This window comes from Cricetulus griseus, assembly GCF_003668045.3.
Source record: "Cricetulus griseus strain 17A/GY chromosome 1 unlocalized genomic scaffold, alternate assembly CriGri-PICRH-1.0 chr1_0, whole genome shotgun sequence".
NCBI classification, from domain to species: domain Eukaryota; kingdom Metazoa; phylum Chordata; class Mammalia; order Rodentia; family Cricetidae; genus Cricetulus; species Cricetulus griseus.
This window is the reverse complement of record NW_023276806.1, coordinates 97,812,979-97,835,331: the sequence shown is the minus strand read 5'-3', so window position 1 is coordinate 97,835,331 and position 22,353 is coordinate 97,812,979. Positions and strand designations below refer to the sequence as shown.

General features: G+C 43.3%; 1 protein-coding gene across 1 annotated transcript; it reads left to right on the top strand.

The window, feature by feature from the left end:
- Window positions 1-4,609: 4,609 nt before the first annotated feature.
- On the top strand, window positions 4,610-21,366 carry Stoml3 (stomatin like 3). Its single transcript, XM_027394953.2, has 7 exons — window positions 4,610-5,140; window positions 13,187-13,290; window positions 13,371-13,443; window positions 16,260-16,342; window positions 18,205-18,408; window positions 18,526-18,660; window positions 20,442-21,366. Exons 1-7 carry the CDS (start codon window positions 5,101-5,103, stop codon window positions 20,664-20,666), a joined length of 864 nt encoding a protein of 287 aa, XP_027250754.1. The 5' UTR covers window positions 4,610-5,100; the 3' UTR covers window positions 20,667-21,366.
- The last annotated feature ends 987 nt before the right edge of the window (window positions 21,367-22,353 follow it).

The window sequence follows — 22,353 nt, the reverse complement described above, 5'->3', positions numbered from 1 at the left end:
TTTCCATTTCCTGATCGCCTGTAGTATTTGTAAAGGTCCCAAATAATATTAGGATCTAGGGTACCATTAGGTGGCCCTTCGAATTATCTAAGGGGTATTGAAGCTAAATTTGATTGCAAAAATGAATAAATTTAGAACCCTTCACATCATGTGCCAGGTGTAGAGGCTGTAGGTTTTCTTCCTTCCTTTCTTTCTTTTTCTTTTTTTTTCTTTTTTTTTTTTTTTTTGGTTTTTTTGAGACAGGGTTTCTCTGGGCTTTGGAGGTTGTCCTGGAAGTAGCTCTTGTAGACCAGGCTGGTCTCAAACTCATAGAGATCTGCCTGCCTCTGCCTCCTGAGTGCTGGGATTAAAGGCTTGCGCCACCACCGCCCAGCTGAGGCTGGAGGTTTTCTAAGAGGCAATCCAAGGGGAAGGAAAGGACACAGAAGACACATTTCCATGGATGAGAGAGAAGGAAACTGTCACTGCAGCCTCTAGTTCTGGGAATCCCCAGAACTCATGGAGTACCCAATGGGGACCAAGCCATTCGGTGTGTCATCACCACACTCAATGGGGGTCAGGGGCTGCCTGGCTAAGCCAGAGGAGAGACTCAGCACCTGATACCAGGGCTTTTGTAGAGGTCAGAAGGCAAGGACAAAAATCCAGTTCTAAGAGGAAGGGTCTCATCCACAGGAAAGGATTAGAGAATGGAGTCACAAAAGCCATGAGGGCCTAGAGGAGCTGTGGGATTACAGACAGCTCCGAAGTGAAGAGGGAGGAAAGGATCGTTAAAGCCCAGTTGGGTCTAAGGAAACTGCAGCCTTGAAAACCTTGGCTGGGGATAACTCCACCTCCAAGAGAACTGGAGGGTTGCCGGACACTCAACAGTCACTTCCTTGGATTTAGGGAAACATTTACATCGACCAAAGGGAATACTGACCTAATTGCTGCTGGTGCACGGGGTGCTGAGAAATCAGTGAACTGGAGGTGAGTTTGTTGTGAGCAGACTGGAGATGGAGAGGGCCCTAGTGCAGCTTAGATCATGAGGGGAAACACAGGTACCAGGAGAGCCTGTCCTCGGTTTCGGCACCAAATGTAAGTTTTATAGCTAGGTTGGTGAACTATCAATAAGAATTTTTTTTTAACTTTTCCTCTTATTGTTATGTGTATGAGTATTTGCCACCTGTGTACCACTTGCATGTATATAGAAGTCAGAAGAGGGTGTCAGATCCCATAGGACAAGTTACAGACAGTTATGAACTGCCATGCAGGTGCTGGGAACTGAACCCAGGTCCTCTGCAAGAATGGCCAGTGCTCTTAACTACAAAGCCATCTCTCCTGTCCTCAAAATCATTGTTTCCTTACAAGAGTGTGAATTAACCTTGAAACATGGTACAAGTAATCAGAGAAGGCCACAAGGGGAGTTTTCTTTAGGTCAAAAGCAAGTAAGACTAAGTTAACACATATGAAAAAAATCTATTTGAAAAGCACAAAAACAGAATTCTTGCTTCTGGCTGTGGAGAGTAGGGCTATGATGGGGAGGCATGCTCACATGTTCCAGGGGTGTGGGTAATATTCCAATTGTGGCGTTGGACACAATGTTCACAGCTGCTTATTTGATTAAAACAGAATCTATGCATGCTTTGCATATGTTATTTCACATGCATCAACAAAATTTCTATCACAAAAGATCCCTATGTGGGAGGTATAGAATATTGATTCTGGTATGTCCAGGAAGAGATGTTTAATTGGCATCACTTAGCAGAGAGATTTAGGCCAGCACTTTAGTGGAAAGTTCTCTCCACAAGTATCTTCATACAATTAGGGACCAAATTTATTAAAAGATGTGGGTGTTCATGAGTATGGCTAACATGTATAGTGGAAACAACGATTTCTTTAAAGGGGACAGGCCTTAAGGGAACAGCAAGTGTCCCTGAGTACATTGTTCCTCTGAACAAGAAATGGCAGAGGATTCCTGAAACAGGAAGCTGAAAGGCTTGTGGCTAGAATGGACTGTCTCAGGTTAGTTCTTCCAAAGGTCGCCCGCCACTAAGGGAAAAGAAGGCATGAAGGGCAGGTGTGCTTGCTATATACCTCAAGAGTTAGACCACAGTCTGGGCATTTGAAAGCCTCTGTCCTCTGGGTAGAGTTTCAGCTAGTTCAGCAACTGATAGACTGAAAGTATTCAAACAGCAAATACCCCTTCCACACACCCACACTCCTCCACGATGAAGCAACAAATGTCATCAGATAGTTCATTGCCTTAGGTCTACCTGGGGTTACTCTATCCACAGAAAAATGGCCTCTCATCCTGTTTCTCAGACTCCTCTGTAGGAACTCAGGGTGTTTATAACATGAAGCCACCATTGCTTTCGAGGTGGAGATGTGTGGAACACTTTGCAAGAAGAAGAAAAACAGCTGTTTAGTCATCTCCCAAGGAGACACATGGTGAGTTCTCCTGAGACGCCTTCTAGTGGCCCCTGGGAACAATTACTGGTTTTGTTGTGAATCTTGCACTTCCTTGAGTGGCAGCTATAACATAAATGGCAGTTGGCCAATACTGGGGGAAATGTTTTTAGAAATAAGGCTAAGCTAGAGCCTCTGCTACATGACCAGAAAGGGACATCTGATTCAAAGGGAGAAGTTTGGTCCCATTCTGGATACAAACTGAACATGGCTTAGGAATGAGAAATGATACAAACAGGAAGCTCTCCTACTGCTATTTACATTATGTGTTCATCCCTAAGAACGACAGAAAGATGGTAGAGCAAAGGCTAAGAAGAAACAGAATCTATTCATCAGCAACACAGAGTCAGGGATGGGCCTGGAATTTTAGGGTTTTTCTTTCCTGTTCTTTGTTTGTTTAGTTTTTCATGGAATTTTCAACATGTGTCTTCCGCTGATCTGGAACTTTCCCAACTTTGTGGCAACCCATTTGCCTATGCCTCCTAAGTGCTAGGGTTACATGTTTGTACCATCATGTCCAGCTCCTAAATTTTCAAACTTATAGAAAAAAGGGGTCATGCTAGATGAAGGAGAGAAGAGGCCTGATCAAAGTATTCATGTGATGAGTCCATTTTGGGCTCACTTGAAAACAAAAGAAAGGGGAGACATTGAATTAACTCAACAGTCCCCACTTAGAAGATAATTTGTCACAAATATGGGACTCAGCTCCCACTCCGTGTGATGATAACTAACACTTAACAGCTCCAAACAGTACTCCATTTAAATGCAGCATCTGAATGAATCTCAGTTAGATAAATTGTTGGTAAATCCTATTATTTCCATCCTACATATAAAGGTCTGATACAAGATGACGTGGCTAATACATGACAAAGCAGTAGTTTCTGGCCATGCTGGCAGTGTGGGCTCCAAGCTTCTTTCTCAGCTACTATGCCCTGGCATCACTTCTACGCAGCACTCTTGGATGAAGGTGTAGACTGGACAGATCCCACCTCATATAGGCTTGCTCCTGTTTCTGCTGGAATCTGGTTTCCTGGACCAAGCTTCCTTCCTTTAAATTCTAAACTTCCACAAGTATTCCTATGAGAGCCACACTTCCATTTGCAGAGAAGACAATTAAGTACTTGGTAAATCTAACCATGTTGTGGGAAATGTTTAAAGATGTTTCTGCAAGGATGAATAACTAGATAAATGAAAAAAGAAAACATAGAAAATGCAAGATGAACAGCTATTGGCTTTGTCCTTTTACACAGATAGAAGTAAATATTTAGGATATTGATGTAAGAGAGGGATTTTCAGTATTAGAATAAATTTGGTTCTAGGGGTGTGGCACAAAATGAAATCCTGGGCCCTGTCCTCAGAATAAACACCATGACTGCAAGCAACTGGGGAGAAAAGGATTTCATTTTCCAGCTCACAGACTGCACATGAGGGAAGCCAGAGCAGAAACTCAAAGCAGAACTGAAGCAAGGACCACAGAGGAACTCTGCTTCCTGGCTTTCTCTACATGGCTTGCTCAGCCTGCTCTCTTATACAACCCAGACCCACCGGCCCTGGAGTAGCACTGCTCACAGTGGGCTGGACCCTCCTATATCAGTCATTAATCAAGGGCATGCTGACAAAAACAAATGAATGAATGAATGAATCACTGACCAACACAGCCAGGAAGCTGAATCTCTGCATCTCAGCTCATGTAGATTCTGTTACAGTCCCTCACTACTGAGGTGCTACAAAAGTGGCCAGAGATGATACAGGAAGGAATGGACATGGCTATGCACAACAGCAGTTTACTTAAAGCAAACAGGTAGCAGGCTAAGGCTGGTCTAGAAGAAAAAGAAAACAAAAGTTGAGCTTTGTTTGTATACTTATAAGTGCAAAGGCCCTGAGGCAAGAGGCTGCATATTGTTTTTTTTTTTTTTTTTTTTTTTTGGTGTGCATAATGATTTAAAGAAAGCTGGGTGGTGACTCATACCTGCAATCTTGGTACTCAGGGCAGTGGGGGAGAGGTGCTGAGGCAGGAGAATTCCTAAGAGTTCAAAGCCAGTGTGAGTTAGAATGAAATTCTGTCTGAAAACAAACACCTAAAAGCCTTAAAAAGATTGATGCATGGGGAGAGGGGAGTGTCAGAAAAAGGAAGGTCTGGCTAGTAGTTTCAAATTTTGCCAGAGACAGCTATGACATTAGTCTCAACAATTAGCACTTGTGTTATCTTAAGGATGTGACACGATTGGCTTTGCATTTGAAAGTGTTCTTACTGCAGCATGTTAGATGAATTAGGTTACATTATTGCATTGTAATACACGTGGACAGATATACTTGTATATCAGATAATGAGTTGCACAAGGGGTCTAGCAATGTTTTATAGTAAGTAAATGATACGGGATCACATGACATCTCATAGGAAGCAGCCCTGACAGAAGGCTATCTGTTTTCTACCTTTCCTCTTTGAACAAAGACAGTGTGAAGTCAGGGAAGGTGTTTTGTTTCTGTTTCTAGGCTTCTTGCACCAGGGTTACTACTCCTCAGGGTGTGTGCCAAGGGGAGGGAGCCTCCCTTACTCTGGCTTCCTCTCCACACACTGCTCAGCTGATGCCTGCAGTCACACTTGATTCCAGGCTCAGGACCTTCTGCCAGATTTGAAAGCCTCTCAAGAATGAGATGGATTCGCCCGAGAAACTGGACAAGAACAGCTTAGTGGGTAGGTTCCTTCCTCCTCTCTGAATGTCACATACATATTAGTCAGGGCAGGAGTGGAGCACTGGAGAGGTGTGATGTGATCCCAGGTAGACACACTGAAATTGACTTCAGCTGGGCATGCCTGAAATCCCAACACTCTGGAGGCTGAGGCAGGAGAATTGCTATGAGTTCAAGGCTGGCCTGGGCTATATTGCAATACTCTGTCTCAGAGAGGGGTGGGGGCTTCAATTCCATTTAGAACCCCTTGTTTTGTATTCGCTATTTACTTTGGTTGTATTTGGTTTTTGAACGGTGGTCTGTAACTTGCTCTCTTTCATTCCCTTTGTGGCCAAAAAGCATTTGTTTATCTTTGCATTGTTTTCTTCACCTTACATAGCAAAGATACAATGGAGGCTGACTTTCCTCCACATTCAAACATATCTGATGATACTATGATTAAGAAAAAGTTGGCTTAAGCTGCACAATTTCAGATGAATGGAAAGAAGTTGAGAGTGTAAGACTTATCTCCCAAGTACCAAGTACTATGCTTAGTACTAATGACTGGGATGAACTGGGAAGTGTTTGATTCTTGTTACCTTCTCAGACCTGACAGTTGTGGGGAAACTCTTCACTATCATTTTACAAAAGATAGTGAACTCTTGGGGAGTTTAGAAACTTTAAAAAGTGATGGTGGTGATGTGGAGTTGGGGAGTTTGTCTGTGCATGGGATTTAAACTATGCTCTATAACCTTCAGTTGCCAAAACCTGATTTCAAGGTGAAAGTTAAAAAAGCATTTAGCATTACTAACTCAGAAAAGAAAAATAGACATTTAGCAAATTGGAAAATAGTCTTTTTTTCTTGACATAGGCATATGCTGATATCCTGAAGCACTAAACATCATTTGAAAATTCGAGGATAGTTCTTCTCATGTCACTCAGGTTGTTCTCAAACTTGCCTGGTAGCTGAGGGTGCCTTAGCCTCCTAAGTGCCAGGATTGCAGAATGCAACCACTATGTTCTTTTCTTTCTTTCTTTTGTTTAAGATACAAGGTCTCATATTGTCAATAAAAATATTGTCAATAAAAAAACAGAACTCTCATTTCACAAAGAATAAGAGAGAGTTTATTTTTGAGCCAAATATGAGTGGCAGTGGAATGGAGCTGTCTCACATAATACGCTGCACGGTAGAAGTGGTTTTATGTAGTTTTTATAGTTAGGCAAGCAGGTTGCCAAAGAGTAGAGCTGGGACCTGCCATTCTCTTAAGGGGACTCCCTTCAAAAGGATTGACTCATGTTCACAATGATGTTGGGACAGACACAGGGGTGAGCTCTGAATGGGTGTTAACAGAGATGAAGAGAGCCCTGTGAATTTTACTTCCGCACTTACAAATTCTGTACTCAGAAACTCTACACAATTAAGAAATTCCAATCAATTGATCAGCCTTACGTGGTTTTTTGGGTGTGGGATGTATGGACTTCACTTCACACTGTATAGCTCAAGTCAGCCATCCACCTGCTGCAACCTCTGTAGTGTTCACATTGCAGGTGTGTGTCGTGTTGAACCTCACCTTTTTAAACAAGTGGTTCTGTGAGGATTTTGGTTTTCACTTTAACAGGGTAAGACAGCACCTGAGCAGAGGGCATAATTGATGCCTCCTTATCAGTGAGGCATTAGCGTGACCATCGGTTTTTGTAGTTAGGACCTTTGAGTCAAATGATAAACTTGTACTCTTGCAGAACAAACAATCGGGGCTTATGTCTCCTGTGCTGTTGAAAATCTATGAGAAATGTAATGTGGATCTTCTGAGACTTAGAAAATGAGTTTATATCTTCTTGGCTCCAACTCCAATACAGTCAGGATCTAGTGAATAGTCCTCCCAGCATTACAGAGTGTATAGTGCATAGTCCTCCCAGCAATACAGAGTGTATAGTGCATAGTCCTTCCAGCAACACAGAGTGTATAGTAAATAGTCCTCCCAGCATTACAGAGTGTGTGGTGAATAGTCCTCCAAGAAATAAAGTGCATAGTGCATAGTCCTCCCAGCAATACAGAGTGTATAGCGAATAGTCCTCCCAGCAATGCAGAGATATGCACTCACTCACAAATGGTGAGGGAATTGAATACCTGAATCTTTGCCATCACTCCAGCTGGAGCCACTGACTTTTGAGACCTATGCATGTGCCTCTGCAACTCCAAGTTCATGATTCACACGGGGGGGGGGTAGGTTAGATTCCCCTGGTGATGGGATGGCAGTCACAAATCAGAGCCCTCCATACCCAGAAACCCCATGACCAACCCTGGCAAGCACATCACTATTTACAAGCTGTTGACATTCTGCCCCGACACCCTCCCTGTCACTACCTGCAATCAGATGACTCAGACTTAGGGGTTCCTCTCAGTATTAACATCGGCATCTTCTTGAGACCCTTTGTAAGAAGTGTAGGCTCCAGTGCATCACCACCTATGTCCATGAAATCCTGGTACTTCAGGTATGTCTGGGCTTGAGAAGTTGCATCCAAACCAGTTCCCAGAGGTGGAGGTGTCACCATGCTGAAACCGTCTGTGTTTCCTTTGGCAAATTTATAGTTTGTTTAAAATTGTTCTTCAGTGAAAGCTATTTGTCTGTTTTAGTAAAAACAGACAGGTAGGAAAGATGAATTACAGCTTCTGAAACAGTGTTTACCCTTAGGGTTTAATGCTGGGTTTTTATATTTGATGTTAAAGGCTGAGAGTCTCTACAGAAGGATCCTAGAAGCTGCTGGAGAGCTGTTCTACCCACTGTGTCTTAACAGGATATGAGGTGAAGGAGAGAGGGAGTGATGGAGAGAGGGGAGGAAGGAGAACATTTAGACAGTTTTTTATTTAAAAATTTCTTTATAAAAGCATAAGTATATGCAAAATTGAGAAAACAGAATTGGGAGCTGGAGAGATGGATCAGCTGTTAAGAACACTTACGGTTCTTACAGAGAATCTCGGAGTTCCCAGCACCAGTATCTGAAACACCAGTTCCAGGGCATCTGATGCCCTCCCTGGCCTCCACAAGCACTGTGTGCATGTGATGCGTGTGTATATATGAGAGCAAACACTCACACAATTAAATAATAAAATATTTTCATAAAAACAACAAAACATTTAAAAATCCAGAACCACTGTGTTTCCACTACCCAGAAACATTTCCTTTACTTTTCTTCCAGAATTCTTTTATGCATATATTTGTACTAATTGAGAGCCCACTAGCTGATGGTTTTATGCCACACCATTTTTTTTCTGTTACTATCATCCTATAGTGATTCTCAAGTACTTTTATAAACTGTAAAAGTGTATGCATGTGGGCTGGGCCTGCAGCTCAATTTGTAGAGCACTTGCCTAGCATGCACAAAAAGCTGGGTTCAATCCTTAGCATCTTCAAGGGCACATGCCACTAAAGCCAGCACTCAAGAGGTGGAGGAAGGATGATCAAAAGTTTAAAGTCATCTTCACTTACATATTAGCTTGAAGCCAGCCTGGAACACATGAGACCCTGACCATGATTAACTAATAAAACATATGCAAAAATACAATATTGTGTGTCTCCCAGGGTGTTTGTTATCTGTATTGGTATACATGAAGCTATTGTGAGGTCATCTGAAGATAAATATTAAGGGCAAAATACCTGTGCTTGTTGGCAGTACTGTCATTTCAGAGATGGGGGGGGCTGGAATCATGGGGAGTGTGGGAACAGAGGAGAATGATGCAAGGACATATCCTTTCTTTATTTTCTCATAATGATGTGGGGGTGAGTGTACAGGAAGGCAGAAACATGAAGGGGAAAAATGCAATGGCTTATGGTTCTTGGGTTAATTAAGTCTCGTGAGAGGCAGAGTCTCTTCTGATGGATCATTATTTCTGACAAGAACTTGCAAATAGACCCATAAATCTAACCTGTGGTGCAGTATCATTCTGAGACTTCAAAGTGGGTTAGAGTGGACCGTCCACTCACCTACTGGCTCCTGCTGTGAGCCAGGAGGGAGCCAGGAACAGAACCCTGCTTCAAAGCACTAAATATGTACAGGGAAGACACAGGAAACAGCTAAAACTCACAATGGAACCTAGAGGACCCAAGGGTGATGGAGGGGGGCGTTATAGGAACAAATAGGTAGGGGAGTGAGGTAGGAGAATATGTGGGATGCAAGGCTGAGTGAGGGACACAGATCTGTGCAAAGGGGCAGGCCCATGGAGGGCTTTCCCTGGACCTATGTCTGGGTCTTCAAAAGTTTAGTGCAGACCATCAACAGCTCAGCTACTGAAACCTAAACTCCCGGTGTTCAGGAGCCAGGGTGGCAAGCCTGGCCTCCTGAGTCCCAGGTTTGGGGGCTGCTGTTGCATTAGGTCTCTTTCATGAACTGTGGAGCCAGGCCCCTTGAGGAAGGGGTGCATGAGGAGGGGCACTCTGGTTTAGAAGGTTCTTTTGCTGTTATTGTTGAGATGGGTGTTGCCATGTAGCCTAGGATGGACTTTAACTCACTGTCCTGGCTCAGCTGCACACATGCTGGGATTATCAGCACGAACTGCTTTGCACAATTCTAAATGGATGATTATTATAAACAACTTCTCCTCCTCCTCTTCCTCGTTCTCCATCTCTCTCTGTCTCTCATTGTGCTTCTGAGTCTGTCTGTCTGTCTGTCTGTCTGTCTGTCTGTCTGTCTGTCTGACTGTCTCTTTCTCCCTCTCTTTAATTTTTTAAAAGTTAGAGGCTGGGAAGATTGTTCAGTAGGTAAAATGCTTGCTGTGCAATTGTGAAGGCATGAGTTTGGAATTCCAGAACCCATGTAAAAGCTTGATGATCATACTGTATGTGTCTATTATCCTAACCCCAGTGCTGAGGGGAAGGAGGCAGACTGGAAGATCCCTGGGGAGCAGAGATGCTGGCCAGCGTCAGTGTTACTGAAATGGCTAGCTCTGGATTGAATGAGAGACTCTGTCTCAAAAAACAAGGATACAGTAGTAGAGGAAGGCACCAGACATCAACCTCTGGTCTCCACATTTGCATGTATAGGCACATGCATTTGCACACACATGTACACCTACACGCTCTCACACACATTTATATGAACACACACACACACACACACACACACACACACACACGCACACGCACACGCACGCGCACGCGCACGCGCACGCGCACGCACACGCACACACACACACACACAGGGTGCTCGTGCGCACCCCTAGACAATTGTCAGGGTTTCACCACCTGACCTGTGATGCTCATAATTTCTGTACATACATTGTTTCAGTGAGTCCTCCCAACTAGCTGTTGTGATCATGCTGCAGAGCAGGTTGCTTAAGTGGAAGCAAGTGGAGTGATTGCCTTGGTGTCTGGCTTTCGGTTACAGCTGTCTTGATTAGAATATGTGGCCACCTGGCCACCTGGCCCAAAGTCTGGCTCTTCAGCTCTGTTCATGACCTCTCTGCTGGTTCTGATAATGGCTTTTTTTGCTTTCCTTTCTGAGTCATTGGACAAACCTTGAATTTTCCATTTCAGAACTAGTTGGATCTTAGATCTCTATTTGGATCTTCAGTTTTTATGCAACTTTAAAAAATTAAAACAAGGTATAAAACAACAATTGTTAAGACTTAGGTATTTAGCTTAAAAGAGACAATGGGTGGACCGTATAAAATAAGAAGAATCCTGTGAACTCAGAGGTAAGTAGCAGTACACACTACAGGAAGCTGCCTATTCTAAGATCTGTAGGAGACCAGATTGTCACCCCTAGTGACACCTGGGAATTGTCTTGTAAAGACAGACATAAACTGATGATAATTATTTTCCTTCTCTGTGTAAATGTGGAACTGAGGAGTAGGTATTTAAGGGATCTTAAGTCTTAAGCTTTGATTATTTTTTCAGCAAGAATACACATACAGGTGATATTAATACTAAAAATCACTAGCAAATAGGATGTAGCAATGATTCTGTGAGAACACAAACACCCAGTGTTTTCTATTTTATTTAAAACTTTGGTTATATCTGTGTGTGTGTGTGTGTGTGTGTGTGTGTGTGTGTGTGTGTGTGTGTGTGTTCATGCACTCACGAATTCACATGCCGCAGCACAGACATGGAGATCAGAGGATAACTTGCAAGAGTTGATTCTTTCTTCCCACCATGTGTGTTCAAAAAATCAGACTCAGGTCCCCATGCTTGGTGGCAAGCACCCTATCCCCCGAGCCATCTCACCAGTGCTTGAGTCTTTACACCCTGCACAGATACATCAGGTTCATCTCAGAGCGGTTCCATGACATCTGAGGTTGATGTTTCAGGAATTTCAGTTTTCCAGTAGTCGGGCAAGCCATTGTTGTTCATAATACAATCTTCATGTATATTTAGACGGAACACTTAGAAAAGTTTTTGTGCTAAATATATTTCACCTAATAAGGTAGAACGGTTGACAAGCCTGAAACAATTTCATGAGCTCAGACCATGCAGAAGGAGGAACATGTACTGTCAGAGAGGAGGGGATAGGTTCAAAATCCTTAAAGGGCATTGACTATTGAGTAAGATTTAAGTCTCTTTACCCTAACACATACACTACCAGGGGTTTATTCTATACACATGCACAAAAGAGTTGCTTAGAAACTTTCATCGCTTCACTGTTCATAAAAGCAAAAACCCAGAACCCTCTTAAGTAAATATATACAATTCAAATATATAGTAAATATATAAAAATATATATTTATAAGTAAGTATAATATATATATATGTATGTATATATGTATATATGTTTCCAATGTATCAGCGGAAGTTCCAAAGTGACTTTAGTAGATGGATAAGGAGGAGGCACTGAGTCTCTAACCTGGGCAGGGGAGTGGTTGGGATTGCCCGGGTGGTGTATCTAGCAAAGACAACTAGTTCTAATGTCTGAATGGAAAATGTGATTCAATCAAAAGGGATTGTGAGATGAGAATGGAGGTGGCTGCCAAGGAAAAGAGAATACACAGAGGAATACAAGAGAATGATTATAAAGAGTTCTAACATGAAAAGGTTGGCCACATAGGCACATTTCACGAACAAGAAATTATGATTGGTGTGATTAAAGCTTCAAGATGTTAAGTTGCTGAAGTAGGACTTAAAATAAGTTTCCTCTTATTACAAAGCAGTTTGATAAGTCTCTGGATTTTCTATTCTTTTGTAAAGTGGGAATAACAGGACACACACATACAAATGCACACATATACAGATACACAGAAAGACACACACACACACAGATACACATATACACAGAGAGACACACACAGGCACACACACAGACAGACAGACACAGGTACACATTCAGACACACACACACACACACACACACACACACACACACACACACACACACACACTTTAGTGCAATGATTAGGAGCTGTGTAAAAATGACATCATTTAGTCTTCATCAGATCTTCCAAAGTGGGTAACTTTTATCTCCATCTTACTGGTGAAGAGGAGAGACTCAGAGAGTCTCTTCTGGAATGGATTGTGCAAAGCTCTGGAGTCGGCACATGAGAGACCTTGCATAGAAACTCACACCAGGGGTTCTAAGATATTTCCCCTCAAGCGCATAACTCTCCTCTCTAGGGAGAATAGCACCTCCCTATCTATCTCAGGGCTTGTTATCTCAGGCTTGAATTTCATATGGAGACTTCAAGGGACCCAAGAATCTGATGATCCTGATGTAAGTGGTTCATGGTCATATTCCAAGACATCTTTTCATGTTTGGATAATGATAAAACATGCTGGCCTTACAAAACATAATGATGATTATCACTGTTGATTGTTTAGCTGCTTCTTGGAAGGGACAGATTGATTTTAATTTCTAAGCATCCCCTAAACAAAACATTTTGAATTCCTGTACTTACAAGCGTGTGTGCATGTGTGCACCAGCGCAGAGCTGTTTGTAACTATACTCACAGTGTGAATGGACTTGGTTTGCTCCTCTGTCCTGTCAGTCTTGGGCAGTGTCAGGAAATACTCTCTCCTCACGCACACTGCCTGATAGCTGTGCTAAGAATCCCTTAGATTACAAGCTTGCTTTTCTCACTTCCCAGGCATCAACAAAAACCGGCTTGGTGTGTGTGGCTGGATCCTGTTTTCCCTCTCCATGCTATTGATGCTCATTACCTTCCCCATCTCCATATGGATGTGCTTGAAGGTAATGCCCTGGGAAACAAACGGGTATCTCCCTGTGACCCGACACACACAGACGCTAAAGGTTCTCCCTTCATCTCTCAGATCATTAAGGAGTATGAACGTGCTGTTGTCTTCAGACTGGGACGCATCCGAGCTGATAAAGCCAAGGGACCAGGTACGGAGATGGTGAACATCTGTTACCACCACCCGTGGGAACTAGTGAGCCTCAAGAAAACACACAGAAAGCCAGAGACCTGTGTTTTAGGCACTAACATACTCCATCGGGCATGTTAGTGGGGGAGACCACCAGTTTGAGTATTATGAAATCTGAGCCTATTTCATAACTCATCCCCTGAGTCATCCAATGTATGGGTAACATTGACTGCATGTCATTTATATTCAGGGCTGCGAAGGAAGAAAGCAAATGGCCCATGTGGACCATTAAATTACTCAAGGGACTATTCAAGGAGCTGGATTTTATTATGTTAGGAACGAGATAACAGACTACACATACACCCCCCCCCACGTACATACATACATACATACATACATACATACATACATACATACATATTCCTCTTGTGGTTAGCCAATGGATAATGGAAGGAGTCCCTTGATGGAGTCTTCTAGTTTTGAAAATGAAGACCTTGAGACCAATATAGATTTAATGATTTGACAGTGAGTGTCCCAGTGGCTGGTAGTAAGCAAGAGATTCCAGGCATCTAACACCAGTTGTATCATTTTTTCCCCATGCTGTCTACAACTCTGGGAAGTAAAACCGGTTACAAACCATTCAAACTATAAAATGACTTTTTGGTTGGGGGAGCAGATGGGAGGTGTTGGATAGTAAATGGCCCTAGACCCGAGGTCTTCAGTCACAGCTTCTCTTGAACCACAAATCGCTTGTATTTGTTTTGATTTATAACACTGACAATTTCATATGGTTGACTCCAATATATGGATAGGAAGGGCTTTCACAAAACAGTGGCCATTCATTATATTCTCTTATAACATCTGCTTTCTGTTCCCTTCCTACACTTTGAGTAAAATTGTTAAATCTCTAACCATGTTGTAAGATCAGGGGTAGAGGAGCAGGAGCCTTTTATTCCTGGTGAGACTCAACCTGAACATAAATCAACAACACCATGTGCTATTATATGTAACATTGAGAAAAATTGTGAAAAACTTCCGAGGATGATTTTGTGAATGAGCCCTAACCATTTCAGATGGTATAATTTTTATCTAATTTCATAACCAACCTAAGAGAAAGGGCAAGAATCACTTCTTACAGATGCTTTTATCCATTTGTTAAGACATCAGTGTTAGGCCATCTACCAATGAAGAGTCATCGAGCTCCTCTCTTCAGTCATGCTCCCATCTGATGGGCCCAGGATTGTGCTAAAATAGAACTAGAGCAGGGAGAGAAGCAGAACAGCCACCACTTGGAGAACTCCAGAGTAGAATGTGCCCTTCTTAAATGAATTCTCCCAGAAGATTTCTCTGCTAAGAGTCCCAGGATAATAACCCCCGTCATGCATGTCTCTGGGGCTAATGGTTTACCTCAGAACATCATGAAGACCGGAGGGAAACAAGCCAAATTGCTAAGGCTTTTGCAAATGGTAAACTATCCTTTAGTAATAAAAGTATTGACGAGAAGAGCAGCCATATCCAGCACTTCTTGGATGCCTGACTTTGTTCTTAGAACTTTGTTTGTTGTCATGGTGTCCAGTGTTTCATCTTCACTACATCTTATAAGTTGTTGGTAATGGAAGCTCAGGAAAGATGGATGAATGGTCCCAGACATAGGGTTGACTGGCACTGAACTCAAGGTAGTTCTCAGGAATTTGAGATTAACCAGAGACCACACACACACACACACACACACACACACACACACAGAGAGAGAGAGAGAGAGAGAGAGGGGGGACAGGGACAGGGACAGGGACAGAGACACAGACAGGCAGGAGAGAGAGAGAGGAAAATGAAGGAAGTTAGGGTAGAGATTCTTACCACTGTACTCACTGGTTCTTCACTCAGACTAAAAGCTGATTTCTGCCCTAAAAACACAGTGACATAAAGATTTTCTGATTGGTGGAAATATCTCTATGTCCTCATTTTGCTGTCATGCCTCGTGGCTGTGATGCTTATAAAGAACAAAAGCCTCTGGGGGGGGGGTAAAGCTGAGGACCCACAGTGTTCTCAGATGGGCTTTCTTACTTTGCCCTTTCCCTGACCTGCTCCAAGCCCAGCACTTACTACTTAGAAACAGAAGTCTTGCACCTGGGGGATGCCACTGCACTTGAGCACAGCTAAAGAGACCCATCAGTTCTCAGTTCTGCAGTGCACTGTTTGCAGGGAACCTGAGCCCCTGGAAAATTGTGCTAGTAAAGTGCCAAGCAATAATACATACATACATACATACATACATACATACATACATACATATGTTTTTGAGACAAACTCTAATTTGTTCAAGCTGGGTTTGGATTCCTTATGTAGACCAGGCAGGACTTGAACTTGTAATCCACCTAATTTAGCCTCCTTCCTGAGTATCTGAGACTGGGTGGAAGATTTTAATGCAGTATTTCTTCAGCACTGTTGATGTAGATGCTCTTGCCAGTAGTTGATAATCACAGCCAAACTTTACTCATTCTAGTTAGGAAACCAATTTCCTAGATACTGTTTTTTAAATGAACTTCAAAATAAATGCTTAAAGAGAAGTAAATTACTTATGAACAAAAATTTAAATTTAAAAACATGTGTCAGGGCCCTTTTAGCATTTTTCCAAAGGTACTTAATTCCTAAGTAGTTCATTTCCTTTAGTTACTGAATGAGCGGAAGAGTTACCTTCCCCAAAGTTGAATGTGTCCTTACTGAAGATCCAAGAAATGTACACAGCACTACAAAAAAACGATGCTAACATATGTAGAAGACCGTCTTTGTCATGCTTTTGAACAGGTCAAGTTTTAAATCATTTTTCTTTTTTCAAAGGTTTGATCCTGGTCCTGCCCTGCATTGACGTTTTTGTCAAAGTTGATCTCCGAACAGTTACTTGCAACATTCCTCCACAAGAGGTACAAGATTCAACAAGGGTTACCAAAAATGAAATCCCTATGTTCCCTATGACATGGGCATAATTTTAACCTACCAGGGAGAGGATGACTTAATCCCCACCCCTACCCCAGAGTGTCCTGACCTGCAGGACATCAACCTGGGGCAAGAGAGTCAGGGATAGGGAATGGGGACAAGAGACGAAGAAAGAACGACTACAAGACAGGATTCTGATCAAGTGGCAAACTTTACTTTTTTCTTAGGCTAGCTTATATAGTCTGCAGAGCAGGATATGGGGAGGGGTAGAATAGGTTGTTTGTGAGCCAGGTGTTAGTGTAGGCAGTATATTAGGGAGCCACAAAGAGGATGTTTGGCATGATAAAGAGTTCATGAATAAGAGGTCCAGGAAGGGGTTGCCTAGGTGACTGAGCCTGAGGACTGGGTTAAGTTGTTTCTTTTCTTGAGCTGAGGTTCTAAGGAGCTGCTATGTAAAGGTTAACTATGTGGCCTGCCAAGCATGGCCTAGGATCTCATGCCAAGCCCTCAGATTTGGCTCCCGACACCAGAGCCTTCTTGAAGTGCTTCAGGTGTCTTTAGTTAGCCAAATGAGAATGAATGGGAAGGGAGGGCCTGAAAAGCTGAAACAAGCCCTGGAATAGCCAGGTGGGGGCAGACTGGCACCAGAAAGCTAGAGGTGGTGGAGTGGAAGGGGTTGAGGTGGAGGATCAGGCTGCACTCTCCACAGAGGGGCTTTTGTTTGTTTGTTTTTCGAGACAGGGTTTCTCTGTGTAGCTTTGGAGCCTGTCCTGGAACTAGCTCTTGTAGACCAGGCTGGCCTCGAACTCACAGAGATCCGCCTGCCTTCGCCTTCCGAGCTTCGTCCAGCTACAGGGGGGCTTTTAGAAACAGTGGCATAGCTAACCTTTACTTTTGCTATTTGTTTTTGGTGTCTATGTGCATGTGTTGGGACAGAACAAGTATAGGCAGTACAGAGGCTACCCAGGACCCGCTTGAATTTGGAACTTCAAATTACTACTGAAATTCTATGAATTAATGACCCAAAGCAGTAACTGAGTGCTAGAGAAGAGGAAGTGATACTGACATGCATGCCACCTGCCCTCTTATAACCAAAGGCATCTAGAAAGAAATGAAAATGCAGGAAAGATGGAGGGCGGCTAAAGTGATAAGTAGGTAGGAAACCAATCAAGGTCCAGAGCTCTCAGGAACCATGGAGGATGCTACTGGAAAGCTTGGAAAGGCTTTTGTGGCTCTGTAGTGGACAGTTTTCAGGTTCTGGTCCCAGGGTCCTCCCAGAAATACCATTGGGGGGGCGTAGAGGGGGGGACGAGGGGGAGAAAGTGAGCAGGAGGGAGGGAGGGAGGGAGGGAGAGAGAGGGGGAGGTCACTGTTCAAAATGACTGTGGCTGGGTTTCTAGAGCTCAGTTGCTTTGCTTGAATGTAGAACACGGTCTTTGGCGCCATCTATATTTCCTGAGAAGCACTGCTTCTTCTTTTGCCCGATGATATTAAGTAGGCATATTAGGTAGATAACATCATGCAAATTCTGTTTGGAAGGGGACGAAGGCGGGACTTTTGCCTACGGGATGTAAGAATCTCTAAGTTGAAGCTACAGGGATAGGTAGTGACCAAACCTGTATAGTCATTTAGCTGTGAGATATTGTTATTCTGAAGCCACGACAGATGTTTGCCGATTGCTAGCATGAGTTGCCATTTACTATGTCCTTCTGTGGGGGAGGATACTAGGGCTGGTTGCCTCTTTGCCAATTGTAAACTAACACACACACATACACACACACACACACACACACACACACACACACACACACACACACACACATGGTCTCCCTCTGTGTATGTTCTACAGATCCTCACAAGAGACTCTGTGACCACCCAAGTGGATGGAGTCGTCTATTACAGAATCTACAGCGCTGTCTCTGCAGTGGCCAATGTAAATGATGTTCACCAAGCCACATTTCTGCTGGCTCAGACCACTCTGAGAAATGTCTTAGGGACACAGACCTTGTCCCAGATCTTATCTGGTCGAGAAGAGATTGCCCACAGCATCCAGGTAAGTACTGTGAGCCTACGTCTTGAATTCCCTCATCTGGGTCGTCTGCGACTACCACCATCAGATATGTGAGCAGGTCATATGTTTTCTAATCAATGCCTTTTCTTCTGGAAACAGACTTTGCTTGATGATGCCACTGAGCTATGGGGGATCCGTGTGGCCAGGGTGGAAATCAAAGATGTCCGGATTCCTGTGCAGCTGCAGAGGTCTATGGCGGCTGAGGCTGAGGCCACCCGGGAAGCCAGAGCCAGGGTAAGAAACACTGGTTAGCATGTTGATGGACAAGGATGGAGCTGAGGGGAGAATAGCATCCCAATTATTGATCCAAAAGAGATTCTTTCCCGAGAAATTCCCTAAAAGACAGTGGGCAGCTTACCACCCGTTGAGGAAACTTGGTGATAGGTCATGACTCTGCTTGCTGCATGTGGAGTGATCAGCAATGCAGGAAGCAACACTGGCCACAAAGCATTTCAGATCCCTTGAAGCAGAGCCAGTAGTCACCCAGGAACCACCATCAATTATAAAGCTGACATTTCTGAAGTGGCCAACTTAGTGTTTATGTTTTTTAAAATATTTTATTTATTATGTATACAACATTCTGCTTCCATGTATAGCTGCACACTAGAAGAGGGCACCAGATCTCTTAACGGATGGTTGTGAGCCACCATGTGGGAATTGCTGAACTCAGGACCTCTGGAAGAGCAGTCAGTGCTCTTAATCTCTGAGCCATCTCTCCAGCCCCCAATGTTTGTGTTTTAAGCACCATTATTGGCGTATGATAAATGTTACTGTTTTTTCCAAAGTGACTGAATACAAGCCAGGTTAGAATGAGAACATGTGAAACTCAGCCTGGCCTGAGTGTTGGAGAATCTGCTGTCACCTTTGTTCTGTACAGATAGATGTACTTGTGTGAGAGACTGGGAATCTTCAGAAATGACTCTTAGGAAACCAAACTGTGGCTAAGGGAGGTTTTCTCTACTCTCATTCTTTAGTCATACTTGCTTTGTCTCCTGAGTACCAGGAGCTCCTAAGTAAGACTCCTTTGGCACATGGAAAGCAAGTGCCCACAGATGGGTCATCTGAGCCCTGGCCAGGGTTTCTCTTGGGTAATCTCAGAATTTAGAAGAGCAGTCAATAGAGAGAGAGCCCCAGTGAGGGTTATTGGGCTGGGGCTCATTACTGCTGTGATCAAAAGCTGAGAGGATAGAAGCAATTCTGGCATTGTGAGAATGAGACTAATTTGGCAACAGAATAAGAGTCAGAAGGATGGGTGGCTCAGGCGGTAAGAGCGCTTGTCATGCAAACCTAACTTCCTGAGATGGGTCCCTATAATGCACAACACGGGAGAGCTGGCTCCTGAACGCTGTTCTCAGGCCTCCACACGTTCTCAGGTTAGAAGGTCAAGTTCTCATTTGCTTAAATGACACTGCTTTTATCTGCTTGAAAATAAATTTGAGGGTTAATAATTTCTAAAATATTTAGCCCCAGTGTCCTAGTCTACACCCCTGTTGCTGTGATAAACACCACAAACAAAATTAACTTGAGGAGAAAGGGGTTTATTTCAGTCAGGGTAGGAACTGATGCAGAGACCATGCTTACTGGCTTGTTCCTCGTGGCTTACTCAGGTTGCTTTCTTACACAACACAGGACTATCTGCCCAGTGATGTATGGCATATCTCACAGTGTGTTGGGCTCTCCCATATCAATTATTAATCAAGAAAATGCCCCCACAGACTTGCCCATAGGAAATTTAATGGAGGCAATCCCTCAGCTATGGTTCCCTTTTCCCAGATGACTCTACTTTGAGTCAAGTAGACAAAACAAAACAAAAACACTGGAGCAAAACCCACAACTAACCATAACATTCACTTTGTGCAACTTCTTGAATTTTTTCAAACCTTCTAGAATGTGAAAAGTTTGTCTTTGCTAAGAAAGTGAGCAGAGAAAACACAAGTGGCATAATGGGGACACAAACCCAGAAAGAGAACTCTCAGATACCATGATGTTGTCAACTTTTGTGTCTCTTCTTTTAGGTCCTTGCGGCTGAGGGAGAAATGAATGCTTCTAAGTCACTGAAGTCGGCTTCCATGGTGCTGGCAGAGTCCCCCATTGCCCTCCAGCTGCGTTACCTACAGACCTTGACCACTGTGGCCACTGAGAAGAATTCCACCATCGTGTTTCCCCTGCCTATGAACATACTTGAGGGCATTGGTGGCATTAGCTATGACAACAATAAGAAGGTCAATGCTAAGGCTTGAGGTCTTCCAAGTGACTGCTTACTGCTTGGAAAGAAAGGCCTTTCTGTACCATGACAAGTCAGCCATTAGAAAAGAGAGTACAGTAACTCCACAACTAGCAGAATTCCCAGGGGAAGCATAGCACCTACACAAACACAAACAAAAACAAAACTGAGAGCTGTGCAATACATTTATTTTTAAGGCATAGCCAATATTCAATATTCTTCTGCAATTAGTTAGTAGTTGTCCCTGACAATCATCAGGGGCTTTCTCTCTGAAGCTGTGTTGGAGAAGGACCCTAGGGCATTTGGAAAGGAAAGCAGAGGCTGCCATTTTGCTATGTATTTTATCTACTATTCCAATAAAATTACTTGTTCAAGTAGATATGAGGAAACCCATCAAGACTGAAAATTGGGATCAATTTGAATGTAGAAAACGAAGTTCAGCTGCAATGTAGCAGCAACAGTGTAGGGCAACGGTACGGCTCTCTCAACATCCTGCATGTCCTGTCAAGGTGTTGGCCATTCTCAGCATCATGCACATTTAGCAGGAGCAGAGAAACAGCAAGGCAGAAACAGGGCGGTTTTCTTACTAGTCAGAACACCTGTAACCACTGGGGAGGTCGTTCTGTGAATTGCTTGTTTTCACTCTGCAAGTCCCAAGAGCCATAGTGATTAAGAGCTGTTTGTAATCTCTTCCCAACTCAAACAACTGTTGCAAATAAAAGTCATAGAAAGTGAACAGTTCTTAAAATTGCTTTAGTGGAGTTTATTTCGTTGCCAAGATATGATTTCCTTTTGGGATTAGTTTTGAGAAATGAGGTCTATTTTATCTTATTTTACTTACCTAGTTATTTGTTTTTGGTTCCTACTATGTCATCCTGGTCGGCTTGGAACTTGCTACATAGGTCTTTAATGCCAGCACTGTAGAGTCAGAATCAGGAGGATCTTTATGAGTTGGAGGTCGGCCTGGTTCACATAGAAAGTTCCAGGCCAGCCAGGGCTACAGTGAGATCCTCTTAAAACAAAATAGCCTCCTGCAGATTCAAAGGACTCTGTCTCTCACAACATTAAGGGTGATAATTTCTTTGGTGCATTTTATAATTTATGCTTTTACTAAAGGCTGACTAAACAAAAAACCCTCTGCTAAAGAGGATGGTATTCAAAACACATCCCCATTCCCATCCACTGAGACCAGGGTAAGGTCCTTTCCCCAGAGGAGAGGAAAGAAAATGGCAAATAACTTCTCTCCTAGTATGCATCTCAGGAGACACAGTCATTGTGTCAGTATTTAAGAGGGGCAAAGACTTTTTCTTTCTTTCTTTCTTTTTTTTTTTTTTTTTTTTTTTTTGGTTTTTCGAGACAGGGTTTCTCTGTGTAGCTTTGGAGCCTATCCTGGCACTCGCTCTGGAGACCAGGCTGGCCTCGAACTCACAGAGATCTGCCTGCCTTTGCCTCCCGAGTGCTGGGATTAAAGGCTTGTGCCACCAACGCCTGGCGGCAAAGAACCTTTGTCAGGTGAGTCCAACCATCATCTGATATTTAGGTTCCTTAAGCACCACCATGGGGGTTCTGGGTTCTTGTGTCCCCAAAGAGTTGAACAGAGATCAACAGATGTTATCAAAAGTGGGGCAAGATTATTGAGAAAATAATTTGCCTAGCATGTATGTCCCTTGGTTTAGATACCAGTATTGTGTGAGTGTAGGGGG